Raw genomic sequence first — 25,933 nt, 5'->3', positions numbered from 1 at the left:
TATATGCTTGGGGAAACTTGAATAAGACTGTAGGGGATAAAATGGGACACTCTTGTATATATGTTATGTTTATAAACTTTAATTTTAAAGAGATTTTAGAAATGCTCGATGCGAATATTAGCAAACGAAATAAATAAAACAGGCTACAAACACAAATATGTGAACAGCCTGAACACGTCATGGCGAGTTACCGGCTTCACATGGATCAATCTAAAACATGGCATCTTATTCACATGTAACTTGTGTTTATTTGATGAATATAAGTAACATTCTGATAAAGTGTTGGATAGACAGATGTTTGGACCAATATTGCAGTATTATAGTATGGTTATGTATCCAATCTTAGTACAACTAAATATTAAAGTCAGCATAAAGAATTGCAGCAGCAATAAGCCCATTAGACCTTACCCCCCTCAGACACAGTGTGTGAGGACGCCTGGCCTGTTTAAACTCGGGGCTCAGCGGTATGGTTTACAACATACTTATGACCATATAGTGTATTTTCAGAAAAACACTACAGTTTTCAAAGTAAAAGATCATATTTTTATATAGTGAAAAATAAATGTACACATCACTTTTTACTATTTTTATTAGCATTTCACATACTGTCCAAACTTTCTGGACAATAAATAAAAGTTTGCATTATTCAAGTAGTCTAGTAAACACACAAAGAAATATCAATTGATTTTCAAGCCAGTGATGCTAGAATTAGTACAGTTATAAATCAGATTTCGTGCAAAAATGTCTAATTGGATTTTAAATGTTTAATAAGTGTTTTAAAAAAGGAAACTCAAGGCAAGGCAGCATTATTGCACAGGCAAGACGCTTGTCTTCTCACTCTGTGTATTCAGGACATGACATTTATATTTACACGTATTACACTTATTAAAAATGTTCTAAATACTAAGGACCTATTATTATGGTTTAGTGATTAAACTGAAGTTGTAGGAGAGTCTTCAGGTGTACAGTGTTTCAGTTCATGCTACATTTACAGGTTTGCTGTTCCTGCATGTGTGAGGTGCATGTAGGATTTGGGTTCAGGTTACACTGAAATGAGTTACGTCCACTGACGTCCTGACTTAAAGGTACGTTAAGTAATCACGGCTGCATTAAGCTGGATATCACAACAGGATGTCAATGTAACAATAAAAGTTAATGCTTTTGCTGACAGATCAAATATGGAGTACAATCAGGGCACCATAAAACACAGAATGTTGTTTCTAAATTACTAAAGGAATTGTGGTAACGAACTTATGTGAAGTAGCACAGGATCACAGTTTTGTGATTAAATGCTACATACCTCACGTCCTTTGGGGTGAAAGATCATGAGATATGTTGTGCAAGTATTAAAGACCATTTTCAGATCCACATACTGGACCTAAAAAGCGGTCTAATGCCAACCCACCAGCACAGAGATCTTGGAAGTGCTATCGGGCAGCCTGGCTGGGTCTCTTTCAGTGGGGGGTTGAGGATATGGGGTTTCCTTATTGCAGCTGTAACTATGATCTCTGGTGTCTGTCTTACCCTTGCAAGAAGGTATAGCATGACTCTCTGAATGAACTGCTCTCTGTGAGCTTCTGCTACTAAGGTAATGAAAAAAAATTTGAAAACAAACAATAAAGACTGCATGCATGTCTGAGGGAGTGCTTGATAGTTTATGGCTCTTCTCAGTTAAAGCAGGGGTGGTGCAACAAGAAGAACTTGCTAAATTAAGTTACAAAGGGGAAAAACAACCCTCTCTAATCTAAAACTATAGCCAATCAGATCATCCAGTCATCTTTGTGTTACCCAAGTCCTAATTCCTAGCTTAGGCTGGTTTACACAATATCAATATTATACCAAGTTGTGGCACAGTTAAGAACAGACCTGTAACCATTTTTTGTTATTCGTGCTTTTAAACAAACAGTTTTGTAATCGGTGGGCTGAAAATCCAAACAGCACAGAAGCAATGTCATAACGTGTAGTTCATAGTAATGTTTACTTTGCAAACAAGTCTCTTTTTTTTTTGTGCCAGCTCTTTTAGGTGAGCTAGTTCATTCTGGTTAGAGTCCAAGGCTGTTGCAGCAAGAACATAATACAGACTTTTGACTAATGTATTAATTTAAGAGATTTACATGGCAAATGGGTCAGCTACTATCAGTGTCGCTTTAGCCTGGTCAGGGTCATAGCAAGGCCAGTTCCACTGGGAAACAGTAGGCACAAGACAGGAATATACTTTTTTTTTTATAATTAATATTTAAGGTCTCATTTTATTTGTAAATAATTAACTACTAAACCTTAATGTGACCATAAAAAGTAAATAATAAATAGAATCATGCTTCAGTTCGATACAGATCATATACACGATGAGCCAAAACATTTGAACCACCCATCTTACATACTGTCAAAACAGCTCTGATTCACCGAGACATGGACTTCACAAAACATCAGAGGGAGTTCTGTGCTATCTGGTACCAGGCCATGACCAGCAGGCATTAATGAGTCATCTGGCATCCATGAGTCCAACTACCTGTTGGCGGTTCATGGCTTACCCCTTGTATCTACAAGTATCTACCATCAGCCCAACATTTAATATCTCCCAACACAATTGTTATCCAATATTTTTTGCTTTTGCTCATTCATGTGTGTATTGACATTACTTTTTATTACTCAAGACTAAATTTTCTTTAGTTCAGGTTTCTTATGTTGAGCTTATTAATGACAACAAATTTCCCATGACTACTCTGACAGTATCTTTTAAGACTGTAATATATATTGGTCCTATCCCTCCTACCCATGTCTCCCTTCTGGTTTTAATAGCCCATCATACTTATTGTACCTTCAAAAGACCTGAAGTCAGGAAGTCAGTGCAGCATCGTGGATGGATGATGCTACAATTTGCTTCAGTCGTTTACAGCATTGGTGTCAAATTAAGCACGCTATAACTGTGTGAGGTCCCAAAATCAGCCTGCAGTGCCACTCAAAGTCTGCAGGGAGTGTCTGCAATGGGGGGTCACCAAAGAACAAACTCTACCCTGCTTAGTAGTCTTAAAGCTCAGCATTGCCGATCCATCCAGTTTATATCACCCAGTGTTTTAGCAGCGAGCCTCCTAGCTCTACTTACTGACTGTGATCTTGTCTAGGCCGGGCCAGGCCGGGATGTAGTAGCGAGGCAGAGTGCCCTCCATCAGCCGCTCCATCCACAAGCCAAGTCGGTCCAGTTTGTGGTGGATGTGGAGGGTGGTGGAGCGTGAACGTGCCCCTCCTTTTCTGTGCTGGTGATCTTCTCTGGAGCTCGACCTGGACCTGGATCGCTCCGGCTCCTCCTCGGTCTTCCCATAGGCAACCTCACCTGTGTAGACTGGCTTAAACAAACACAGGTACTTTTTGTGACCGTTTAAAGCCAGCACGTAGCCTGTGTAGTCCGTTTTGCGGTTGCTGCCCTCCTCTTCCTCGTCCGCCTCTAACTGCATGGCATCCTGGGCATATTCCAGCAGAGTGGCCATCCACTCACTGTGCTTGTCCACATTCAGGAAGGAGAAGTGCAGCGTCTGGCTCCTGGAAGCATGAGAAAAAGCATTGTTAGGGGAAAAAAATCCTCAAGATGTATTAAAAACAAAAAGTGTGTCTGTGACAGCAGCCTGGACACGTGTCAGAGGGGACTTGTAAAGATCTAGCTCTAGCTTGATCAGACTGGGGTTTGTGCAAGCAGATTCACAATCAGGACTTGACGATTTTGAGCTGCATTGACTTGTAAAAAGGTAAAAGCTTAATCTTACACTAAAAATATAAACTGAGGACAAAGTGGGTGTCACACAGCATCATGGGTTATGAGGATTTGGGTTTAATTCTGGCCTTTAATCTCCCATGTTCTTCCTATGTCCACATTGCTTTCCTATGGGTGCTCCAGGATCCTTCCACCTCCCAAAAACACAGAAAAGGTGAACTGGCTACTCTTAACTGCCCCTAATACAGGTTAAGTGAATGGGTGAGTGTGTCTTGGTTCACCAATTTTGTACATAATGTTCAATGAATAATAGAAGACAATGAGTAAAAACTGACCCAGTGAAGGAGTACACCTCCTTGGCAAACTTGCTGAGCAGGATGTTTTTGGTGCCATCTGTAAGCACCAGCACCACGTTGATGTGTCCAGGTCTCAGCTTCACCAAATTACTGGTGTAAGTGATGTCTGTCAACTCGGTCACCTCCACAAAGTTCTTTTTTGGTGGACGGCTGCTCAGAAACAACAAAGACCACAAAAGCATCAGTTACAAGCCTCTGGGCATCCTGTGCTATTTTCACTCTAACAGTTTGTTGCCTGTGTAAAGTATTTAGAGTGTTTGTATTTAGTCCAAAATTATGTGCAGTCTTAAATACAGCATTCAAATGAACTACTTTCTAATTATATAGAAACATTTTTCACTTTTTAAATACCTAATTGCTAAGAAAAATATTTAATTTATATATATGATAGGTCAAGTGCAAGACAATAAAGTTGTTCAGATGACTTATGTCACTTTCAGAAACAGGAGTAAACACAACTGACATTTTTATAGTCTCTGAGGATTTAAAGAAAAATAAAACAAAATGTAATTTTCTTTAGTTAGTTAAACTATTATTTTAAAATGACATTAACAACTGAAGCACCTGGAGGTGGTGGTTGTGCTCGGTGATCCGTTTGCCATCTTCGCTGTTTCTTTTGCCTTTGATTTGGATAGTTTCTCATCACCAGAATCACTGAAACCATAAACATGTAAAAAATAAATAAAATACATAAACAAAAAAATAATAATCATGAATAAATAGCTGTTTCAAAAAGAGTACAGAACTGTAAAAAAATCCCACCTGAAAGCCTGAATAACCACTGTGCCAAACAGGATGAACAGTGCAGAAAAAATCAGAGAAAGCAGAGGCATCATTTCCCGCCTGCAAGAAGAACATTATGTAGAAATAACAGTGTTTCCTGGTGTAACTGGGCCTGCCATGACCCTGATCAGGATACAGCGGTTGACAAAAATAAAAATGAAAGATTTATATTTGTTACTTACCAATTATTGTGAAAAAGATCATCAATGATTTCAGATAGGTAGTCATATGCTGTAGAAATCCATCTGATTAGAAACATCTAGAAAACAAGCACAAAAAATATGTTTCCAATTCTTTTATGATCTAATGTATTCACTATTTATCTTTTAAACATGAATATCATCCTTTCAGTGAAGCAAAAACATTACATTACAGCTGTTTCTTAAAAAAGCAGAACTAATCCAGTTACTGTGAGCTAATGGCTGTGTAGTCTTCACAAGCCCTCGGGGAACGTAAAACAGGCCAAGACTAATTTCTCATTTAACATGGTTTCGTTATAAAAAGAAAAGGCCGAGACACTGACTGAAGCGAACTCGTTGTTGAGCTCTGGCAAGGTGGCATCATGGGTAAGGATGGAGGGATCTTTCTGCAGCCGCTGCAGATCCTCCAGCAGTCTGTGTTTGTCCTCTTCACTGCCATTCCAACCACCCAGCACAGGCTTGTAGAGCACCTTACCGGCTCCGTTACGCCGCTCTAGGATCACCACCTGCACAAACACACATGTAGTGTTTTATTTTTAGTACCGTTTTGACTTTTAGAATAACAGTAGAACATTAAAACTACAATTCATCTAAAATTATGTAGTAACCCCAGGTAAACGAGACATTTTTAGATCAGGGTTTTCCAACCTTTTGCAACTCACCCAGCTTACCCAAAGGCTTTCAGGCACCTAAAGATAATTCATTAATTAAAAATGTTTTACCGCCACTTTATCCTGGCCCGGGTCACAGTGTGTCCGGTTTTCCTGTAATCACAGTCAGCATCTCTAGATAGGTTCAAGCTGACAGGAAAGCTATGATAACATGACTATCCACTCTAACCAAGCTTTGCCAACATAAGACATCTCAGAACACACAACACATGGTTCAGGACATATGGTTACCTGTGGTGGAGTGCTGTCTCTGTTCTTCAGAAGCACAGCACACAGAGGCTGCTGCAGACGCTGGTACACATAAGCAAAGCGCAGAACATCTTCAGTGTTGGCAGAAGCCAGAGTCAGGAATGCTTTGTTTCCTGGTACAAAGGCTTCCTCCTCGCCAGTGATGAGCAGAACACAGTATCTGTAAAGTAAAACAGAAAATAAGATTTGAAAATGCATTGCTGCACAGGGCAGAGTGATAGCTTTGGGTAAGGTACTTTCTGCTTACTTTCTTCGCCGGTGGAACTGTTTGATAGGGCAGAGCTCATCAAAGAGCTTCTGGTTCACCAGACGAGGAGCAAGTAAGAATTTGTTGTTGGAGATGAATTCGTCAATGATTGGCTTTCTCATCCCTTTAGCCTGTAAGAAATATGGACAACTTCTTAAATCCCATGTTTATTAATTAAAGACATAAAACAATAACAGACTGTTTTATTTACAATTGTATATGACTTTGAGCTTGATGAAAACCCTCTTTAACTAAATGTTGTTTTGAAGGAAATGAAAATATGCTTATAACAAATGTGGGCATTCATGTGGCACAGTGGTAAATTATGTTAGCCCACATCCACTGTGATCCAGGATTCGAATTTAGTAAAACATCACTTCATTGTTCAGCTACACTTTTGGGAAATATCCAATGCATCGTACCTGTATGAAGTCAGCTGGCTTATCTGTGTTCTCCTTAAAGGCGAGCATGGTGGGAGCATAGGTGTTGATGTTGTACTGCTTGAGCAAGTTGGCAGTCTCAGAAAGGCCCTGGTCCACATAACCAAACTGCACATAGTCCTTATAGGCAAAGGCAGTCAACTGTGTAAAACAGTGCACATTGATACATTAATGATTTGCATACAGGGACGGGTGATCGACTTACATACTGAACAACGAGAAGATGAAAAAGGGACTTTTGTTCAATCTCTGTCACACAGAAAACAGCTGACGTACAAAAGTCTCAGAAATCATATTTACCTTAAATAAAAAAGGAACTGTAGGCATTTGGTCAAAAAGCAGAATGTGGGGCTTGTTAAGGTCATGCCAGCTGTTCAGGAAGTCACGGTCATTACGATCGGTGACCTGAAAAAGTAAATACAATAATAATGCCCTCATCAGTGTGTCACCAACACAAGCAGCTTTATACAGATAATTAGACCTAAAATTGTCTGAAACCCTTTAGTGACTAAAGAAAAAAACATCCACTAGTATGTAACTACAATGTGCTCACCTTTTCCACCAGTCTCTGTGGAAGTAGTTCCTCCACAAACTGCACGATGTGCTCCTTGGCCAGTGCATAATTAAAAAAAGTCACTTTTCCATTGATGACACCAAGTATAGATGGAGTGCGATGAGCGCCTAAATGGTTAGCCAATCGTCTTTCATAGCCGACATCCACCACCCCTATTCCTACCCCTACAAACAGAGGAGACAAAAATGATCATAAAAAACACTCTTTTATTTGTGTAATTTATCCCAGTGATGGACTGGCATCCTGTGTGGGGTGCGTCACTGCGCTATGCCCAGTGATTCCAGGGTAGCTGGACTCACTCGACCCTGACCAGTAATAAAACATGAAAATAAAAAATAAGCCAACTTTTAAAATACAATTTTTAATAATCTTCCATCACTTCTACTGATTGATTAACTGTTTCTTTTAACAGTTTGATAGTAAAAGCAACCTTGTAAAAGCTCTTTTAGTTTATTACTCTACTGTGCTCAGTGCTTACCGAGTGGTTCCAGCTCCTGCACGGCCTCCTTCCACACAGGATCCATATGGACGCAGCTGAAGCACCAGTCTGAGGTGATCTTGATAATGTAAGGTCTTTTGAAAGTGTCAGGCACGACTTCTTTCACATACTGGTTGAAGTGCAAGGTATACTTGCTGTCAGCAGCGCTGCGACCATGACTGCTGAATGGGAAGTTGAAGAAAGACTCATCGAAGTAGAAGTTGTCGTGAAAGTGACGGAAGCCGTGCGGACTGTAGGGATTTGAGTCAGTCTGTCGGTAGCGATCATAATTGGATCTCTTCTCTTCATGGGATAAAATCTGGCCAGTGATGACAGATATGCAGACGTTAGTACCTTCTCAGCTTATTTAAATATTTATTAAATAAAACACCTGAGAATACACTGTATTACCTCATACGACTTGCTTATTTTAATGAACATGTCCTCCGCCTCTGGATTCTTGTTTTTGTCTGGATGCCTGAGAAGGAAGATAGAAGATAGATGAGTCCTCTAAAACAGGTCCCTTGGTTTAAAAAATTTGCTTTAATTAATATTAATAATTTCTACAACCAAATTATAAAGCTTCTTTATGTATTAGAAGTATTGCATGTTTTCCTATAAACTGTGTAAAAATAAGTAAGGATATATGAAAAGTGGGTCACCCTGATATACATACATAAATTTTTTTTTCCTTCAGCTGCTCTTACATTAAGGGGTTACCACTGCAGATCTGGTCAGCACACCAGACTTCTCTGGTAATGACATAGTTCTAACGTTAGTGGTTTGAACCCTGGATTCCCGGATCTCAGCAATAGTGGGATAGCGTACTTTACCACTGCTAGATTTAAATGGATACCCTTCATTAACACATGCGGGGCTGCTTACGTTTGCTGTTTAATTAAGTGGTCAGTTAAACAAAAATTCCATCTATAAAAGAGAAGAAATATGTACACAATGAACTTAAGGTGAAAAGATGGCAAACCAGTGTTACCATTCTTTGGCGAGTCGTTTGTACACTTTCTTGATTTCTGTCTGGCTTGCACTTGTGGTGACTCCAAGGATCTTGTAGGGGTCAAACTCTGCATTTTCATCAGCTCCAGCCTGGACAGTGCAGAGGACCAGAACAAGGTGAAGGGTCATCCACAGCATCTTTGGGTTAGCCATGAATCCAGGCTGCAGGATAGAACAGAGACAAATTACTCATGGTTAACACTAACAGTAACGGCTTTCCAGTGATTCTGGGGAAGCTGCACCCAACCCAACCCTGAGCAGAAGAAAGCGGTGGTAAAAACATGATAATGAAAATAAATAAGCTGACGTTTTAATGAATTCAGATTTCAAACAATCACTTTTTAGAATGAAAAATGAATGCAGATCTTAGGCATATATAAAAGCTGGTACTGAGAACGACCATATTGCACCTACACTGGTGTTCTGTACTTTTGATAGGCTTAGTTCAAAAGTAATTCTCTTTAACATTATTATTAACATTACTTTAACATTATTCTCTTTAACAGTATTGTGCTTTACAAGCTGTAATATATATATATATATATATATATATATATATATATATATATATATATTATTGTGTGTGTTTAGTTCTGGACATCAAGTTTTCACCTTTTCTGCCTTCTTTTCTTTATATTATGTTGTACATGTTAAGGATAAATGGTTAGTATGGTTTTATTGTATTAAATATCATTTATTTTGTGAATGTTTGTTATTGACTAATGCATTATTTGTAAAACACTGAGTAAAAAGGCGTCAAAAAAGACCAACCTGGAGGTAATTAAAGCAAATAAATATTACAACAGTGTGTGTGTGTGTGTGTGTGTGTGTGTTTTCTAACACTGAAACGTGATTTTGTAACATTTAGACTTTGAAACAAAGATAAACGACCTGTGCGGATTACTGTTAACACTAACAGTGTTCCATACAGGCGGGCAGGCAGTGAATACTAGCTTCAGTTTATACACCGACCTGTCAAAAACAAACAAATTAACCCAGTAATAAAGACCGCTTACCTAGCTGTTACGTCGTGACATTTGCGTGTGCTTGCGGTAGGTGTGCTGAATCAGTCACAAATACAGAATACTGAATGTGACCTTACGCTAGTTACTATGAGGCTACTAGCGGCTAGGCGGCTATCTGACTCAACGCTATAAATAACGTTAATAAGGCACAGAGAACTAAAGAGCTAATTAGCTTAATTAAAACGCATCTGCAAGATAAACCTGGTTTAAATATTAATTTTAAACAGCTTGTCAAACCCGCTTGGACACTGAAAGAGAGGTTTTATCGCTCAAACCGCATCCTCAAACCGTCACCGTTAAAGATGCTGAGTAAACTACAGGCTGGGGCCGAAACACATACTTGCCTACTCAGTAGTATGCATTAATAGAACACCGCCTTAAAGTACCTCTTCCGTTAGCATACTAGTTTCATATACTTCGTAGTATGGTAGTGTAGGACGCAACCTGTGTGTGACGCAACCCGTGTGTGAGGATAGTAGCTTTTCAAAATAAAAGCACATGATGCGTAGTAATAAATACACTTTATGAATATTCATTAAACATTCATTCCTTCATTCTTTCGTTGTCTGTGTTTTTACCACCACTCCAACCTGGTCAGGGTCGCGCTGGGCCTGATTCATTGGGCGAAAGGCAGAAAACACTCAGGACAGGTCGCCAGTCAATCACAGGAGACACACACACACACACACACAAATTTAGTAACTCTAAATGGCCTGACTGCACGTATTTGGACTTGTGAAAGAAAACCAGAGCACCACGACTAGACCCACATAAACACAAGAAGAACATTCTGAATGGCGTCAATCGGACTAATCTGGACCTGGTGCAAACATGGACGTATTCTATTCTGATTGAGCTATAAATATTATTATTTACAGATTATTAGGCTGCATGTAAACATGACTACTGTCACACAGGTGTCACACAGGTGTCAAAACTGGGTAAAATTCGAATGACTAAGTCTAAAAACAAGCAGGAAAAGCACATTTAAAAAAAAACACATGTTAAATCCAATTTTATTTAATTGGTCTTTGTAATGTTGAGTACAATACAGTACATTTGCATTGTATTACACTGATTACTTAGTGGTTCCTCATAAGTATATTGTACAAGTTTAAAAACAACCCAAAAATCTACAATTAGATAAACTTAAGTATTATACAAATACATTAATTACATTCAAGATAGAACATTACTGAATACTTTTAACAGCTTGAAAAATAGAGACTATCCCCACTGCTCACCATTCCAGTAGCAGAAAGGTCACATTTATGAGGATCCTGAAACTCAAGAAAATAATGCAGTCACCACCTGGTCTCATGCAGCCAATGAAACCCACAGGTAATGCTACGTTTAAAAAAATACAGTAATTCCATCTACTTTACAAAGTACAGTTTAATCCCAAGCCAACAATCCTAGAGGTAGCAGAACCCTTAAATGCTGCTTGCATCACATGACTTGCTGGAGCACCATTTACCACAAAACAAAAATTACACAGAGACTTAAAAACTAAACAAAAAACACCATATAATTGGGAACATCCCAAAGGCAATGAATGCAGAGGTGTGTTCTGAATATGGAATAAACTCTAAGGAATAAAATACTTGTGCATATTTTACTGTTCCAGTGCACAACAAGGTCCATCTTCACTTCTCAGAGGATCTCAGAGCCTTTACTTCATGGCATGTATAAAAACACCAGATAAAGGTTGCAGTGAGAACACATCATATTTATCAAGTTTAATTACACGCACAGTAATAATCTGATCATGAACGGATTTCTGCAGTCGTCAATCGTCGTATAGCAGCTCAGAAAATCAGATTAAGCCAGCTGTTGAGATCAGAGCTCTGATGTGTATCGGATTTCCCCAAATGCACATGTGCAGAAACAGTGCTCGCATATGCCAAGAAAATGATGCAACTAGACTAGGGAAAAGTTCACTACATACATTACCACCACAATGAAACATGTACGAGTTAATAAAGCAGAACTGGTGTCAGATTAGAAAAACAAAAAATGTATTACATAATTAAGCAAAAAGTTTAAAATTTAATGTTCAAGAACTGTTTGTATTTTATGCTTTGACTGTCAAGTACTATCTTTATTTCTCTGCAGCTTGTGTAGACATCGTCCATTCTAGATGTTAAGGCACCTCTGAGAGTAAAACTAATTTTTCTGTGGTGGTTGGCCACATACACCATACATGCACCATACGACTGCTGTGCCAACAGAAAACTCTTAATATTTAACTTTTGTATTTTTTTTTCACAGTAAGGTCAAGGAGGTTCCAGACTAAGTGACCACAACCTAATCTATGGAGAACTAGAACTGTGGGCTGCAGCACAGTTCTTAAACAAAACGAGTTTTTCCACAACCAAGTGCATGCAGGGTCAACTTAGCACAACGTTAGGAATAGTTTGGAATGATGAGATGTTTAGTCAGTCTATTTGATCCCACAGAGCATGAATGAGTAGTCCAAAAGAACAATGGCATACTAGCTCTGACAACACATCAGGATTAAAAAAAAAAGTCTGTGGTACTGATGGTCAGAGAAAGCGTGGGCATTGAGAAGTGTACCACTGGCTTATTGAAGTTTGCAACAGGGAGAGAAGCTGCTACAAGCAACACAAGACAGAAGGAATTGGAGAAAGGTAACCCATCTGTGCAGCCAACCATTGCAAAAATGATGACGTATTGTGACATGACTGAGAATGAGCCAAATCCTATATGTGTCGTATCTAAACAGGACTCTTTGGTGCAGGAACTGAAACATTTGTTATTGCATCAAAAAAGTGCAATTCAAGTTTCCACGTTCTAGTTCGTTGTGCACTGGAAAAATGCTATCAAGCAATAACTGTTAGTTTTGGAACATGAGTGTACAGAGCAAGAGACAAACATTCAAACACGCCTACATTTCCAATCGAAAGACCTCCCAAAACAGCGTGCATGGCCACATACTTGTGCGCTTCCAAGATAAATGCTTTTCCATTCAGGAAGCAGCTCTGCTGTATCACTTTAGTCTGATCAGTTAAAAGCAAAACTGATATCACTTGTAAGAATAAATAATGTTAGCTGTGTGATTAAAAGCATATAATATATAATAAAGAATTCCGACTGACTGATTCCTGCCAAGGTTAGTTTTGAGAGGTACCATTAAGATCCATTCAAAACATTCAGTCACTAAGGCAGCTGCCTTCAGGATGTAACCTGCTACTATGCAAAAACAATCCATTTCACATGCTGTTTACTTAAACATGAATGAAGTCGGTAGATGGTTAAACCTTCAAAAACACAAAATAGAAAAGAAAAACAGTAAGAATAAAAAAGCAGAAAAGTGAGGTAGGGCTGGGCAATATGGCTAAAAACAATATAACAAAACAGATGAGCAGTAATATGAAAACTTTATGCTTTGAGAATCATTTATAAATAAATAAAAAGGATTTGACGAGCACAGAGGACATGCCAAAGCTTCTATCAGTTACCAAAAGGCTTCAATAAACTTTTGATTCTGCATTTTTGCAATCATGTTCAGGTTTTGTGCATGTGTGTGGATCTATGCATAGGAGGCTGGCAGCATACTTATGCACAGATTTATTTCAACGTTCTTAAAATTAGTGTGGCACAAAGCCACAAAAAACATAAAACGCATTACACTGCTACTGCACGTATACAGGCACCTAAACATAGAGCATTTATTAAAAAAAAAAAAAAGGTCAGAATTAGGAGTTTCTTTTAAATGTTTCAATGCAAATAATTTCAACTAATAATGCATGTTTATATCAGCATAGCACTCGAGACATATGTGATCGAGCAGTTACTGTATTTTTAAGAGTTAAACATTAGGCAGTGGCCGGTTGTTGTGCTGATTAATGTTTTACAAAAATTAGACTGACATAAAAATGCCCGTCCATACCACTCGCCCAACCAGCGTCTTACATGGAGGAAAATGAGTGTGAACGTGCAAGCTTGTGCACAGCTTACTTTTAAATGCTGGACCAAAGTGTGAGTGGCAGAATTGATCCTAGCAGACACTTTGATCCTGAAGTACAGGTTTCTAATAAAAGAACATAAAAGGTGCATGGCTGCACCAATCCTGGCTTTAACGCAACAAAAATGTAATACTGTGAGTCAGTTAGAAGAAGCCTTTTGACCTTGAAAAACTGATGACAATCTACAAAGAGAAGTGGGTCAAAACCAAATCCAAAATTTCCCAAATCTGTAATAGCAAACAATGCTTTTATTTTTAAAAGTACAAAGTCAAACGACATGATGTGCAGTTAAAACACTGTAAATATAGAATGAGAAAAAATCAAACTGCATGAAAGAAATGAACTGAAGGAACCATTCTAATTAAGGTGTTTCCAACTTCTACATTCAATTTAATTTGTAATTCTTAGTTTACATTAGCAGTGCACAACCAATATTTGTCCTTTTTATTGTACTCAAACTGCTCAGTTCAATTCTGGAATGTACTGCGCTTTGTTCTGTCCCGACACCTGAACACACCTCCTGGCTCGCCCAATTTAACACACACTTTTAATCATATAACTTAGTGTATCATGATGTTGAATTATCGGAACATCAATACCATATCATACTGCCCAGCCCCAATGCGTAGGCAATATAGACACAAAGAGAGAAAAGACTAGCGCTTTTATCATGTTTAAAGAACGGAGCGAGGTGACACTCGCCCACTCAGAGTGCGCCCTTTCCTTGGCAGGCTTTAAAGCGCACTCTTCATTTTAGCGCAAATAAACTTAATAAAAGCTCACTAGTAAAAGAAAAGAGGCAGAAAGAAACCAAGAAACAAAACAAGCACCCGGAAACTAACACCATCCTCAACATTAAAAAAATTATAATAATAAAATCCCAGAGACTGAGGTAAATATATTAGGACAGTGAGTTAATGAGTTAATATAGTTCCTGTCTAGTTAAAAATCAGGGTTCAAGTGACTTCCCTTTTCCTATTCAAGCTTAAAAAGCTGCAGCCATGGCAGTTAAGGACGGTCATGTAAAAACGCCAACATGAAAAAAAATCTACTTTAAATTCCTTCTAAAAATAAATAACGTGAACTATTCTTAAACTGCTAATCTATTCTCAAAACCACTTTGCCTTTTTATTTAGTATGTCATACATTTTCCCAAATAAAAAGCAGTTATTTTACTATTCAACCCAAAAATAAAAAGGCAAACATGTACACAACATTGATTAATGAGTGATCATTAAGCATGTGAGTGTGTGTAGAATGTAGCTCACTATCTGAATGGGCATGCGTTTGTGTGTGTCATCGCTGAGAGAGCATTTCCGTAGGAAACAAGCGAATCTGCTCAGCGTCAGACACGGGAAAGCCGAACAGCCTCAGTCAACCCTGAAACGGCTCCGGCCGAGCAGAGAAAAGCCAACGTGATCAGAACAGGATCAGATGTGTCCTCCCCCTTAGCTGTCCAGGCTCAGGCAGAAGAAGGTGTGTTCGGTCAGCAGCGTTTGGTTTCTTGGTTCGAGGTGGGTCTCAGCGGCGATTGGGTTGTGTCAGCCGGCTGGGCAGAATGCTGGAAGAGCTTAGACCTCTGCCGCAGTCAGGCCAATTTTCTCCTCGTCTAGTCAGTCTGAGGCCGGCTTCTTCAGTGAGAAAGCGTAGATCTTAAAGTGACTGCTTAGCTGCTTCACCTAGATTAAGAGAGAGATAAGCATCTAAAATCAGCATATGGAAATACAAGTCTGACCTAACACAATGTGATTCTAGATCAGGGGTCTGTTTTAAAACCTAGTGAGCTCTCCACATAGACAAATTTTACATCATCCTACACTCCTGAGAAGAAGGCTGTTCAAATTCTTAGATGCCTTAAAATGCTGCCTATTAAAGTGACTTATTTCAAAGCGATGATCTAACTATATGATGAAGGAGCATCCAATGCTTCCTTAGCAGTAAAGGCAATGCCAGCATTCAGTGCGGCACAACTTCTCTTACCAAATTTGAGTTCTTTTCAAATGTAAATAAATTCTCATTTTTAATTCATATAAAGGTGTCATTTATTTGCAAACTCGGGCTCGTCAGTAACAGTTTAACAGTTTTCGGTACACAGAGGGAGATGTTAGCTGGCATGTTAGGGGGTTGTGCCACCTCAGCCCATCGATTTGAATGGCCTGAGGCTAACTGTGTTAGTTTAATCTGAATAATCTGCCTCATAAGTCAATGTCTTATTAGAATCCTCTCTACCTAGGCAGCTGCTCAGGTAGGCAGCAAGGCAGCTCACTAGGTTTTCGAAAAGACCCCAGGACTATTAATTTGAAACAAGTTACATCATCTGCTCGAGTCCGAGAGCAGCACATGCACGAGTGCTTGTGATTTATTTTCGCCCACTAGGTGATGACATGTGCACCATACATGATCGTAAATCTCCAAAACCTGTCACACATACTTCTATGCATTTGCACCCGGAGTGAAATGTTTATACTCCATGTTGTACACATTCTGATGACTCGAGACAGGAAGCAGATCTAAAAGCTATTTTTGTCAGCATGTAAATGAAACCTGGCGTCAAGCTGGCGTCAAACGCGCAATGACAGCGATTCTTCTTAACTACAAACAACAGTAAATTTGAGGGAATACGCACCACTGAAACACCATAGTGGATGTGTATGAGGATGACTGCAGTTGTCCAGACGTACAGCAGCACACTCTCACTCTGCTGCACTACACCGGAGAACACCAGCAACACCACCAGAGCCATGGGAAGCAACAGCCAACTCAGCGGCTGGCAGCGCGTGTTACTCATCTGACACACGATTAGGTGACACTGAACACACACACACAGAGAGAGAGAGAGAGAGAGAGAGAGAGAGAGAGAGAGAGATTATGTTACAGATCATGATGAATTACAACAGTTTGTACATCTAATTGCTTGCATTCATGAGCACGAGTGCCTGAGTACTCACAAGGGTCTACAACCATGGGTACTCAAGTGTCATCAGTGACTTTTTAAAAACATATGCTTGATTTTTTTGGGGTTTGCAAGCACAAATACAGATGCACGGATAATTCCTTTCTGCTGTAGATGACGTTTTTAGAACTTTGCGCAAGCATCTAACGTTGAGGAACTGATCACTCAGGCTTGAAGCAAAGCATCAGCCATTCAAGTGTCACAACCCAGGATATGTGACCACATTTGCAAGCGAATGATTTGTTCTTGCCTGCATTCAGGATGTTAGCAGATGTGATGTGGCACAAAACAAGTAGAGCTCTAGATGAACAGCAATTCTATACATACCACAGAACAATGCTGTGAATGTATCCTAGAGAGAGTGTGTGTGGTGTATATGTACACTCACAGTGACGTTGGAGAAGGCTGTGCCCACCATAACGTAGAAGATTCGAGGATGCAGCTCTAAGATGTTGTTTGGTGACAGGAAAATCCACAGTGCGGAGAGGATGAAGAGAAGTATGGGTGAAAAGAAGGGCAGCAGAGCTTCATACATAGAGCTGTGTTTTAATGAGTTACTGCGATATGCCCTGCACAAATCACATAGGTCTTGTTAATGTTACAATTACACATACATAAACACACACCCCGAAGGTAAGTGTTATTAAATTAACTGAATAAAATGTTAAATCCTGGTTCAACTCACTTAAAAACATTGTAGAAGCTCATTGGTAGAGTTACAGCAAACAAGCAACCTAGAACACAAAATAGAGCCAATTTGGCCTGTCAAAATTATTATACATTCTACCATCAGCAGTATAATTATTTAATTGTTATTATCTGAGGTGACCACAATTAGAATTCAGGTTTTAAAATCCCTCAAGCACTGGATGACACTTGATCAGTTTCCATTATTAGAATAAGAAATCATAATGTTAATTTAATTAGAGTTTGATGGGGAGAAGGGTGCAGCCGAGGGATGAGGAAGAACATGAATTTCTGGCATTTATATTTTATTTTTATGCTGATTGATAATTTTCTAGGTGCTCAGGTGGCACAGCTGCCTATTACAGTAGCCCACCACCAATAAGATCCAGCAAGAAGCTAGCTGGGCATCTATACAGATATGATTCACTATGTATGGGTGAGGGATGGGTGTTTCCCGTGAAACCGGACCCACTGTAAACCTGACCAGGGAGGAGGAGTAAAACTGTAATAAAATGCAAAAGTTAATGATGTGTCCAGGACCACCAGGAACATGGAATGTTTATATTTGTCACATATACATATACAGGTGTAGAGTACAATAAAATTGTAAGCTGGGGGTCAGAAAGCAGGGTCAGCCATTGGAGATGAGAGGGTTAATGGTCTTATTCAAGTGGCTTTGTGGCAACACAGGGTCTCCCACTCATGTAACCAGGTAAATTAGAGCAGCCACACAAACTTCTGCATGTTTTTGAATGGTAGGAGGAAACTGGGAAACAGACACAAGTGCCTCTCAGACAGTGATAGGATTTACAGTTGACACCACGACCTCATGACTCACACAACCTGCTGGTATGACATGTTTAACCAGAACCTTGGCATCTAAAAACACTGGTGATGACCTTTGTAGGTTTCGTAATAAAGTTAAAGCTGACTTTGAAGTGAATCCTTCAATGATTAGGATCAAACTCCATGTGATAAAATACAAGTAGCATCATAAAAAGGTTGCATTACATAACTTAATGCACTGTTCTTAGATACATTTATATGATGTCATCAGACAACACGACTCGCTAGATAAATAAGGAGATTGTACGGCACCAATGGAAACCAAATATGTGAATGAGTCAGTGTGAAAGGGACCAACGAAAGCAGCTCTCACCCAGGATCATGACAATGAACAGGTCCCTGTAGTGAATGTTCCAAATCAGCGGCTTATACCACGTCTCCACACCCACTACTGCCGTGACTATGTACACAATAGAGATCGTCTGTGAGAGAGAAACATAAAGTGGAGAGGGGGGTAAATTATTTATTTATTAGAATTTTTACATCAAATTTTACTAATTTTAGCTACATTAATGACAGGACAGGTAATTACTTGTTACACAAGATTCATGAGTTCACTAGTTCAATGTCAAACACAGTCATGGACAATTTTGTGTCTTCAGTTCACCTCACTTGCACATCTTTGGACTCTGCAATCTCCACACAGAAAGGACCCGGACCACTCCACCTGGGAATCGAACCCAGGACCTTCTTGCTGTGAGGCGACAGTGCTACCCACCGAGCTACCCCAAGGGGTAAATAAAGGGTGGTCAAATAAAATAAAGAAAAATTCAGGATGTGAAAATATTTGCTTTTTATTTACATTCCCACTGACTTTTCCTATTGTCCCAACTCTTTTGAAAGAGGGGTTGTAACTATGGTAAATCATCTCTACTTCACTTGCATACTGCATCGCAACTGACCTTTCTAACTTTGCATAAACCACGCATCCTCCACTAAGCCACTCGGTTCTACCGTGTGCACAGGTGTGTGTGTGTGTGCTCGTTGTTCTCACCACTTGGCTGAGGTCGTAACCCCAGGGCAGGAAGAGCACGCCTGTGTTGTATTTCTCCCAGTGTGAAAGGATGAAGGAGAAGAGGACGACCCAGAGCAAACCGTAGAGCGTAAGAACACTGACGCCGCTCTCACCACGCCCAAACACTGAGTACATGGAGCTGACGAAGAACACACATGCCCAGCTGTCCAAACCATGATCGAACAGCTCACCCAGAGGAGTGCTGGAGTTCGTCCTGCGTGCCTGCTTTCCATCCACACCATCTACACATCAGAACACATTCACATGATAAGCATGATTGCATATACATTAAACACTTTGATATAGTGATTTACATTTACTAACGTCATGAGTAACAGAGGACCACACAGGGCATCATGTGACTCCTTCTAGGTGGTTCAGCTATTTGTGAGAATTAACCACCGACTTTTTGGAAGAAGCAGTTGACGTCCTGTTCATCTGACCACTAGTAAATGTGTGTACAGGAGCTGTTAGTGGTTTTGACTGATGAACTTGCTGCTAATTTTTTTATCAAATTAAAGGGAACTCAAGTCTAGTATTTAAAAATTACCCCCACTCTTACACATGTAGCTACACCAACCCACAACCTCATTCTATTGCTATATAACGAGGTTGAAAAGGGTGAGCTTGGTGCACACAGTTACACATACATACATACCTAAAGTGTACGCCACAAAGTTGAAGAGGCCTGCCACAATCCAGACCCAACTTGGCACATGAGCGTTACCTTCAGCTAAAACACACACAGAGACAAACAAGTCATAAAAAGCAGGATCAGTTAAGTGTCATAGTTAGGTGTGTCAGTAAAGCCTAGTGCACACTATGCAACTACAAAAACTCTGGGGGAAAAAAAAACTTTGGGATCACAAAATAGTGCACACTATGTGCATTTGTCAGCCAACACAAATCCAGGCTGTCGCTGAGAATTGTGCAGAAACAAAAAGTATTAATGCAAAAAACAAGGTGTTGCAGGGAAAAGAAAAGCCTGGGTTTCCAGTTTGAGCCTATTATCAAGGCAGCACTTAAAAGGTTCAAGTAAATGCTCTCATCTATCATTCTGGACCTCATACAAGAGTTCGCACCTTTTTTTTACACCGGATGCCCTTGAGTGAATGAATGGTCTAACAATCAATCAAAATCAAGAGGCTAAAGTGTAAGAGTTAGAGCGTTTTACATATTTAATGTAATAATTTAACACACAATATCCAAAGCTTGCTGAATTAGGGTGCACACAGAGCGGGAAGACTGGTTTTAACTAGGCATGAAAATTGACCATTTCCTTTAACCAATAACTGACTGGGTTAATGTGTGCCAATTTAATATAAAACACAACACTGAGCTTCGTATTAACAGGTCAAACCTGCTTTATTGATTAAAAAACAGTTTACACAAAGTCATGAGTAAACAGTTCATTACAATCACTAACTAAACATGCTAATCTAAACAAATAGAAGTCGGTGTATTAAAGCTCTGGAGGAGAGTGAGAGAGAGAAAGAGTGAGAGCGCAGGAGACTAAGAGAGAGAGAAGGACAGCTCTGTATATTAGCAGTTACTGTGACACTAAAGCTGCAGGTTATGAACTGTAATTGTACATATACACTCATTAACACACTCGCATCCTTACCTGAGGCGTAGAAGCTGAAGTCGTAGAAGGATAAGATGGCAAAGTTGAGTACCAGAAACATGAAGCCAGTAAAAGTGATGAGGTTAGGGGCCAACCAAGTGGGCATGACCTAAGAATGGGTGAAAGGTCAGATTTGATGCATATTATTAACAAGAATGAGTTTGCACACCTTGTTTTCAACCTAACAAAGTGCTGGAATATTTTGAGTGGCTTTTTGTAAATGGCCACAGAACATTTAAAACAATGATGATTGCTTTCAGGGTCGGGTCCATGAATTGGCTTTTTTGACACTTATTAAACTCTGCTCTATAATCTGTGCTCTTATTGCAACAATCAAGTCGTGTATGTGGACCAAATCCGATATGCCGACCCCTAAATACAGGAGCAGCCAAAAGAAGAAAAAATAGCAAGAATCCTAGTTCAATCTTACCTGTCTTTTAAGATTTAAGGAAAGTCTACTCTGGCACCCAAATAATGTAATGATCTTTTCTAGTAAGTGAAAACAGCTGAGCATCTTAATTTCTTACAAGGGCTAGAAATCCAACTCTTAACCAAGTACTTATCCACAAGTATTATTGGCTGTATGTTAAAGCCTGTTCAGCAGGATCTTAACTTTCATCACAATGACTGACTCTCTTACCTTCACCATGGAGTTCCAGAAGGGGTGCATGACATAGATGGAGAGTGGGTTGGTATCCACTGCGCTGTACTAAAATCACGGAGAGAAAAACAGGCAAGTCATTCACACAGAACACACAAACTGCAATTGTCTGTGTGGTCCAGTCTATTCTGAAAACCACCAACAAACAGATCCACCATGAATTGAATTAAAATCTGCTGAAACGTGGTTAAGTTTTACATCACCGTGAGCTTACAGATTAAAGCACCCGCTCTGTTTTTGACCCAGGATTTTTTTAAACAACCCACAATAAACTGATAAAGTGCTTCAAACATTTAGTCACAGAAAATAAACAGTTGCTAAAATCTTAAAAAATTCAACTGGCATTACATGCAAGTCTTTTACAAGTGTATGTAGGTTTGTTAAAGATAAACGAATATATTCTTGTAACCGTATCTTGCCCGACAAAAGTCAAAGTACGATTAAAGATATCAATTATTTTCGATGCTTGATTTGAATTAAAAGAGAAGTTACAGATCTCAACACAAAGACACGATAAAGTAAGAGTGTATGGTGTATGCAGCAGTTGTGTTTTTTATAATATAATAATAAAGTCTGCTTCCCTCAAGTGTGTACAAATCCTTTCACCCTTTTAAAAACATGTAAGAAAGCAAAGTTTAACAAATGTTTAGTAAATACATTTCAAACCCTGGTCTGATAGTGGTTAGATAATGGTTTCACCAGCTCTTTACATGTCGCTTTTTTTTCACCACCAACCCACAGACCAGCTGCTGTGTGGCATGAAAAAGAGAAGAGAAGCAATAGTTTTGTAGGACAGCGAATAAAAACTTTATTCACTTTTTTAAACCAGTAAATGTTCATTGACGGTTAACTGTTGTTATTATTATTATTATTATCTGCCAAGTCGAGTCAGACTCCTGGTGACCACAGGGACAGTGTTTCTACAAAACATCTAGAGTCTTCAGAGTTTTTACTGGCTCATTCATTAGTTCAATTTTGCAAACCAGTCACCCGCAACACAGAAGTGCTACAATTAAAGGTATTAAATGTCTTATTTGTATAGGTCTGTTTTCTTTATTTTGTGCATGTAACTCAATATCATGCATATTGTAAACAAGTGGTGCTGCTAGAATAAAAAAAGACTGGTACCTAAATTACTACTCTTATTACACATGACACTGTAGTGCATATAGAATTGAAGTGACTGGGTGTTAATACTTGATTAATTTAAGGTTTTTATATATATAATTTCTGCGTGGTTGATTTGAGGTCAATGTAGATCTGCACCCTGTTCCAAACCTCAGTCTAAAATAATGCAACACACCTATATATGTATGGGTGTGTTCTAAAAAGCAAACAATTACACACTGACATAAACTTTATGATGGAAAAACTTGAATGCTGTCAGGATTTTAAAAGCCTGTTTAAGAGACAGTAATCTTAAGCATAATGTGACTCTGGTCACTGTTTTTGAGAAGTTTTGCATTTTCTGTCAATGTCTCATTTAGTTTTCTCCCACTATCTAAAAAAACATACCAAAGGTATATTGATTCATCTTTATTTCTCCAAGGTGCAACTGATTGGTGCCCCTTCCTGCATGCGTTCCTGCCTTTGAGTGACACATTACCCACTGCACCCTGTCAGGAGGAAACTAAGTATATATCAGATAGTATATGTGAAAAAACATATTGCACTATTAAAATGTACTGCACCCCAAATGTTGGCTTTTCTCCAGTATATGAACACTACACTGTATGCTTTTAAACAGGCTTATCAGATGTGAGTGACATGCCTTAGATATTCAGCCATGCTGTAATGCAACGTCACACTATTTCCTTACGCAATCTGAAAGCAGCACTTTTTTTTTTTACCATACCTGTATGACTACACTGAATCAGGGTTGATAAGGAATGATAATGGTTCTTTCAGTTTCTACAAACTGTATAAACATGAATAATGGATTTATTAACCTGTGTAACTTTTCCCACCGCTCAACGGATAGTCTAGACAAAGAGCGTGACATTAGTAGGGTAAGTTTTAGACCATTCACTGCCTCATAATCTGACATTAGGCAACCTGATGAAGACAATGCACTCACAGAGACAGCAATAAAGCTGTCCCGAGGTCCCTACAAACTTCTTGTGCAGAACAATTACAACTGTACAGATTTACATTAAATGTTTAGAGCAACAGTCAACAATATTTATTTATTTATTAATTTATTAGGATTTCAACATCATGTTTTACACTCCTTGGTTACATTCATTCATTACACAAGATTCATCAGTTCATAAGTTTATTGTCAAACACAGTCATGGACAACTTTGTATCTCCAATTCACCTCACTTGCACGTCTTTGGACTGTGGGAGGAAACCGGAGCTCTCGGAGGAAACTTACGCAGACACGGGGAGAACATGCAAACTCCACACAGAAAGGACCCGGACCGCCTCACCTGGGGATCAAACCTAGGACCTACTTGCTGTGAAGCGTGTCTTTGTACTGTGGGAGGAAACCGGAACTTCCGAAGGAAACCCACACAGAGAGAACATGCAAACTCCACACAGAAAGGACCCGGACCGCTCCACCTGGTCAAACCCAGGACCTTCTTGCTGTGAGGCCACAGTGCTACCCACTGAGCCAACGTGCCGCCTAGTAGTTAAGATAACATGTTGTATTATAACTACCAAAGGTAAGTGTGTTAGGGTGGGACTACAATGTTAAAATAAGTTAAGAATTTAAAAGAAAATATCGCAATAATGGGGGGGGGGACATTATAGTGTTAGTTACTAACTGGTACATGTTTCACTGCATAGCAACAGGCAACTTGTGGAACTATTTTTTTTGGCGTAGTTAACTGTTTAACTGAAATCCAGGTATTTTAAACAATATTTTGAGTCCTTTGCAAATTTGTTGTTTAAAACTAAGATAACACTAAAGATTGTCGTGTTGTGGCTAATATCACGACTGCGATTGTCCACGCCCTTCACTGTCGGTTCGTCCCTGCGACCGAATCACAGCCGTGTTGTTACTCGCCATATCACCATATATTCTCTCTCGTGTTCTGTTACTTAAGTATATTTCTAGTAAATCAAATACAAGACTAAAGTATCGTGTGCTTCTGGTGTGTTCTTTACAATTTAAATGTAATTCAGGCAATTTTTCCCCATGTAATGTAATAAATACAGACGGAGCGTACATGAACAGGGAATGATGTTAATGATACTGAATGGCTCTGTATGGATTACTGTTAACAACTGCAGGGATCCATACAGAGGTGCAGTCAGTGTTTACTGGCTTTTATTTTTAATTTGAATAGTCAAATTTGATTACCTGAGGGCTTAGAATACAGATAAGACCTTCCCTACTAAAATATACCTTTGTTCCAGTTGTTGAGTCGTTAAACTGACGTGTAATTACCACTTTGCAAAATGTGTAAATAATTGTACGGAATACCGTGAACTAACATCTATAGTGGAAGGAATGAAAGACCCGATAAAAAACCTTTAGTAAATGTTACTAAAATGATGTGACATGTTCAATATACAGCGTTAGTTGAATTGAATATGAAGCTAAATGACTGAAATAGTTTTAACGTGTAGCGTTTTAATACATTTTATTCTGACATAGACAACATGCTAAATCAGCTGTGAGAAGCAAAGCTAACGCTCGGTTAGCTACAGACACTCACACACCTTATAGCACATGTTCAGTTTAGCACTGTTAGCATTCCAGCCCAGCTAGCACTCATTCAGTTTACTATCATTTTAAATAAGACTCGACGAGTCTCACCTTGTATTTATCAAACCCAGCCAGTTGCTCCTTGCTGACATAGTTGTACAGAGCCATGATGAGTGAGAGCAGCTCAGCGCCCACCGCAGACCGACCAGATAACAGCGTACGAACACTACAGAGCACTGAAGCTCACCAGCTCCACACATCAGCCGGTGTTCTGTCGATTTGTCCTACCCTATCGAAACTTCCTACCGTAGCGCAGATTTATAGATCTATCTGTCGATTTGTCCTACCCTATCGAAATGTATTCCTGTAGTAAATATTTAAGTTTTATCGATCTATTCTTATTAAAATTATGTCTATCATATTATAAATTATAGGTATCTTATTATAACTAGTGGTAGCACATCTCGATAGGTATGTATCTTATTATAAACAATAGGTAGGACATCTCGATAGCTCTATATCTTATTATAAACAATAGGTAGGACATCTCGATAGGTATGTATCTTATTATAAACAATAGGTAGGACATCTCGATAGGTATGTATCTTATTATAAACTATAGGTAGCACATCTCGATAGGTATGTATCTTATTATAAACAATAGGTAGGACATCTCGATAGCTCTATATCTTATTATAAACAATAGGTAGGACATCTCGATAGGTATGTATCTTATTATAAACTATAGGTAGGACATCTC

The 25,933-nt window shown here is 39.1% G+C and overlaps 2 protein-coding genes across 2 annotated transcripts; both read right to left on the bottom strand.

The window, feature by feature from the left end:
• Positions 1-520: 520 nt before the first annotated feature.
• dnajc16 (DnaJ (Hsp40) homolog, subfamily C, member 16) lies at positions 521-9,968 on the bottom strand. The gene is made up of 15 exons (XM_063014854.1): positions 9,732-9,968; positions 8,696-8,877; positions 8,116-8,182; positions 7,705-8,023; positions 7,206-7,390; positions 6,953-7,057; positions 6,635-6,793; positions 6,213-6,343; positions 5,948-6,125; positions 5,369-5,551; positions 5,028-5,104; positions 4,825-4,905; positions 4,627-4,716; positions 4,042-4,212; positions 521-3,537 (listed from the first exon to the last, which is right to left on the bottom strand). The coding sequence occupies exons 2-15, from the start codon at positions 8,866-8,868 to the stop codon at positions 3,096-3,098; spliced, it is 2,361 nt and encodes a 786-aa protein (XP_062870924.1). The 5' UTR covers positions 8,869-8,877; positions 9,732-9,968; the 3' UTR covers positions 521-3,095.
• Positions 9,969-10,739: 771 nt separating this feature from the next.
• selenoi (selenoprotein I) lies at positions 10,740-25,416 on the bottom strand. Its single transcript, XM_063014855.1, has 10 exons — positions 25,285-25,416; positions 21,495-21,563; positions 20,855-20,963; positions 19,889-19,963; positions 19,210-19,472; positions 18,529-18,637; positions 17,368-17,416; positions 17,071-17,251; positions 16,356-16,538; positions 10,740-15,408 (listed from the first exon to the last, which is right to left on the bottom strand). The coding sequence occupies exons 1-10, from the start codon at positions 25,339-25,341 to the stop codon at positions 15,301-15,303; spliced, it is 1,203 nt and encodes a 400-aa protein (XP_062870925.1). The 5' UTR covers positions 25,342-25,416; the 3' UTR covers positions 10,740-15,300.
• Positions 25,417-25,933: the final 517 nt, after the last annotated feature.

Source organism: Trichomycterus rosablanca, chromosome 19 (assembly GCF_030014385.1).
Source record: "Trichomycterus rosablanca isolate fTriRos1 chromosome 19, fTriRos1.hap1, whole genome shotgun sequence".
NCBI lineage: Eukaryota > Metazoa > Chordata > Actinopteri > Siluriformes > Trichomycteridae > Trichomycterus > Trichomycterus rosablanca.
This window is presented reverse-complemented; position numbering and strand designations above follow the sequence as displayed.

Bases quoted from the DNA above. Each gene is read 5' to 3' on its own strand.
- dnajc16 (XM_063014854.1), bottom strand. From the start codon at position 8,868: ATGGCTAACCCAAAGATGCTGTGGATGACCCTTCACCTTGTTCTGGTC. The intron at 8,183-8,695 runs GTAACACTGGTT...CTTCCTTCTCAG, and splicing joins AAACGACTCGCCAAAGAATG to GCATCCAGACAAAAACAAGA. The intron at 6,344-6,634 runs GTACGATGCATT...TATTTCTTACAG, and splicing joins AGCCAGCTGACTTCATACAG to GCTAAAGGGATGAGAAAGCC.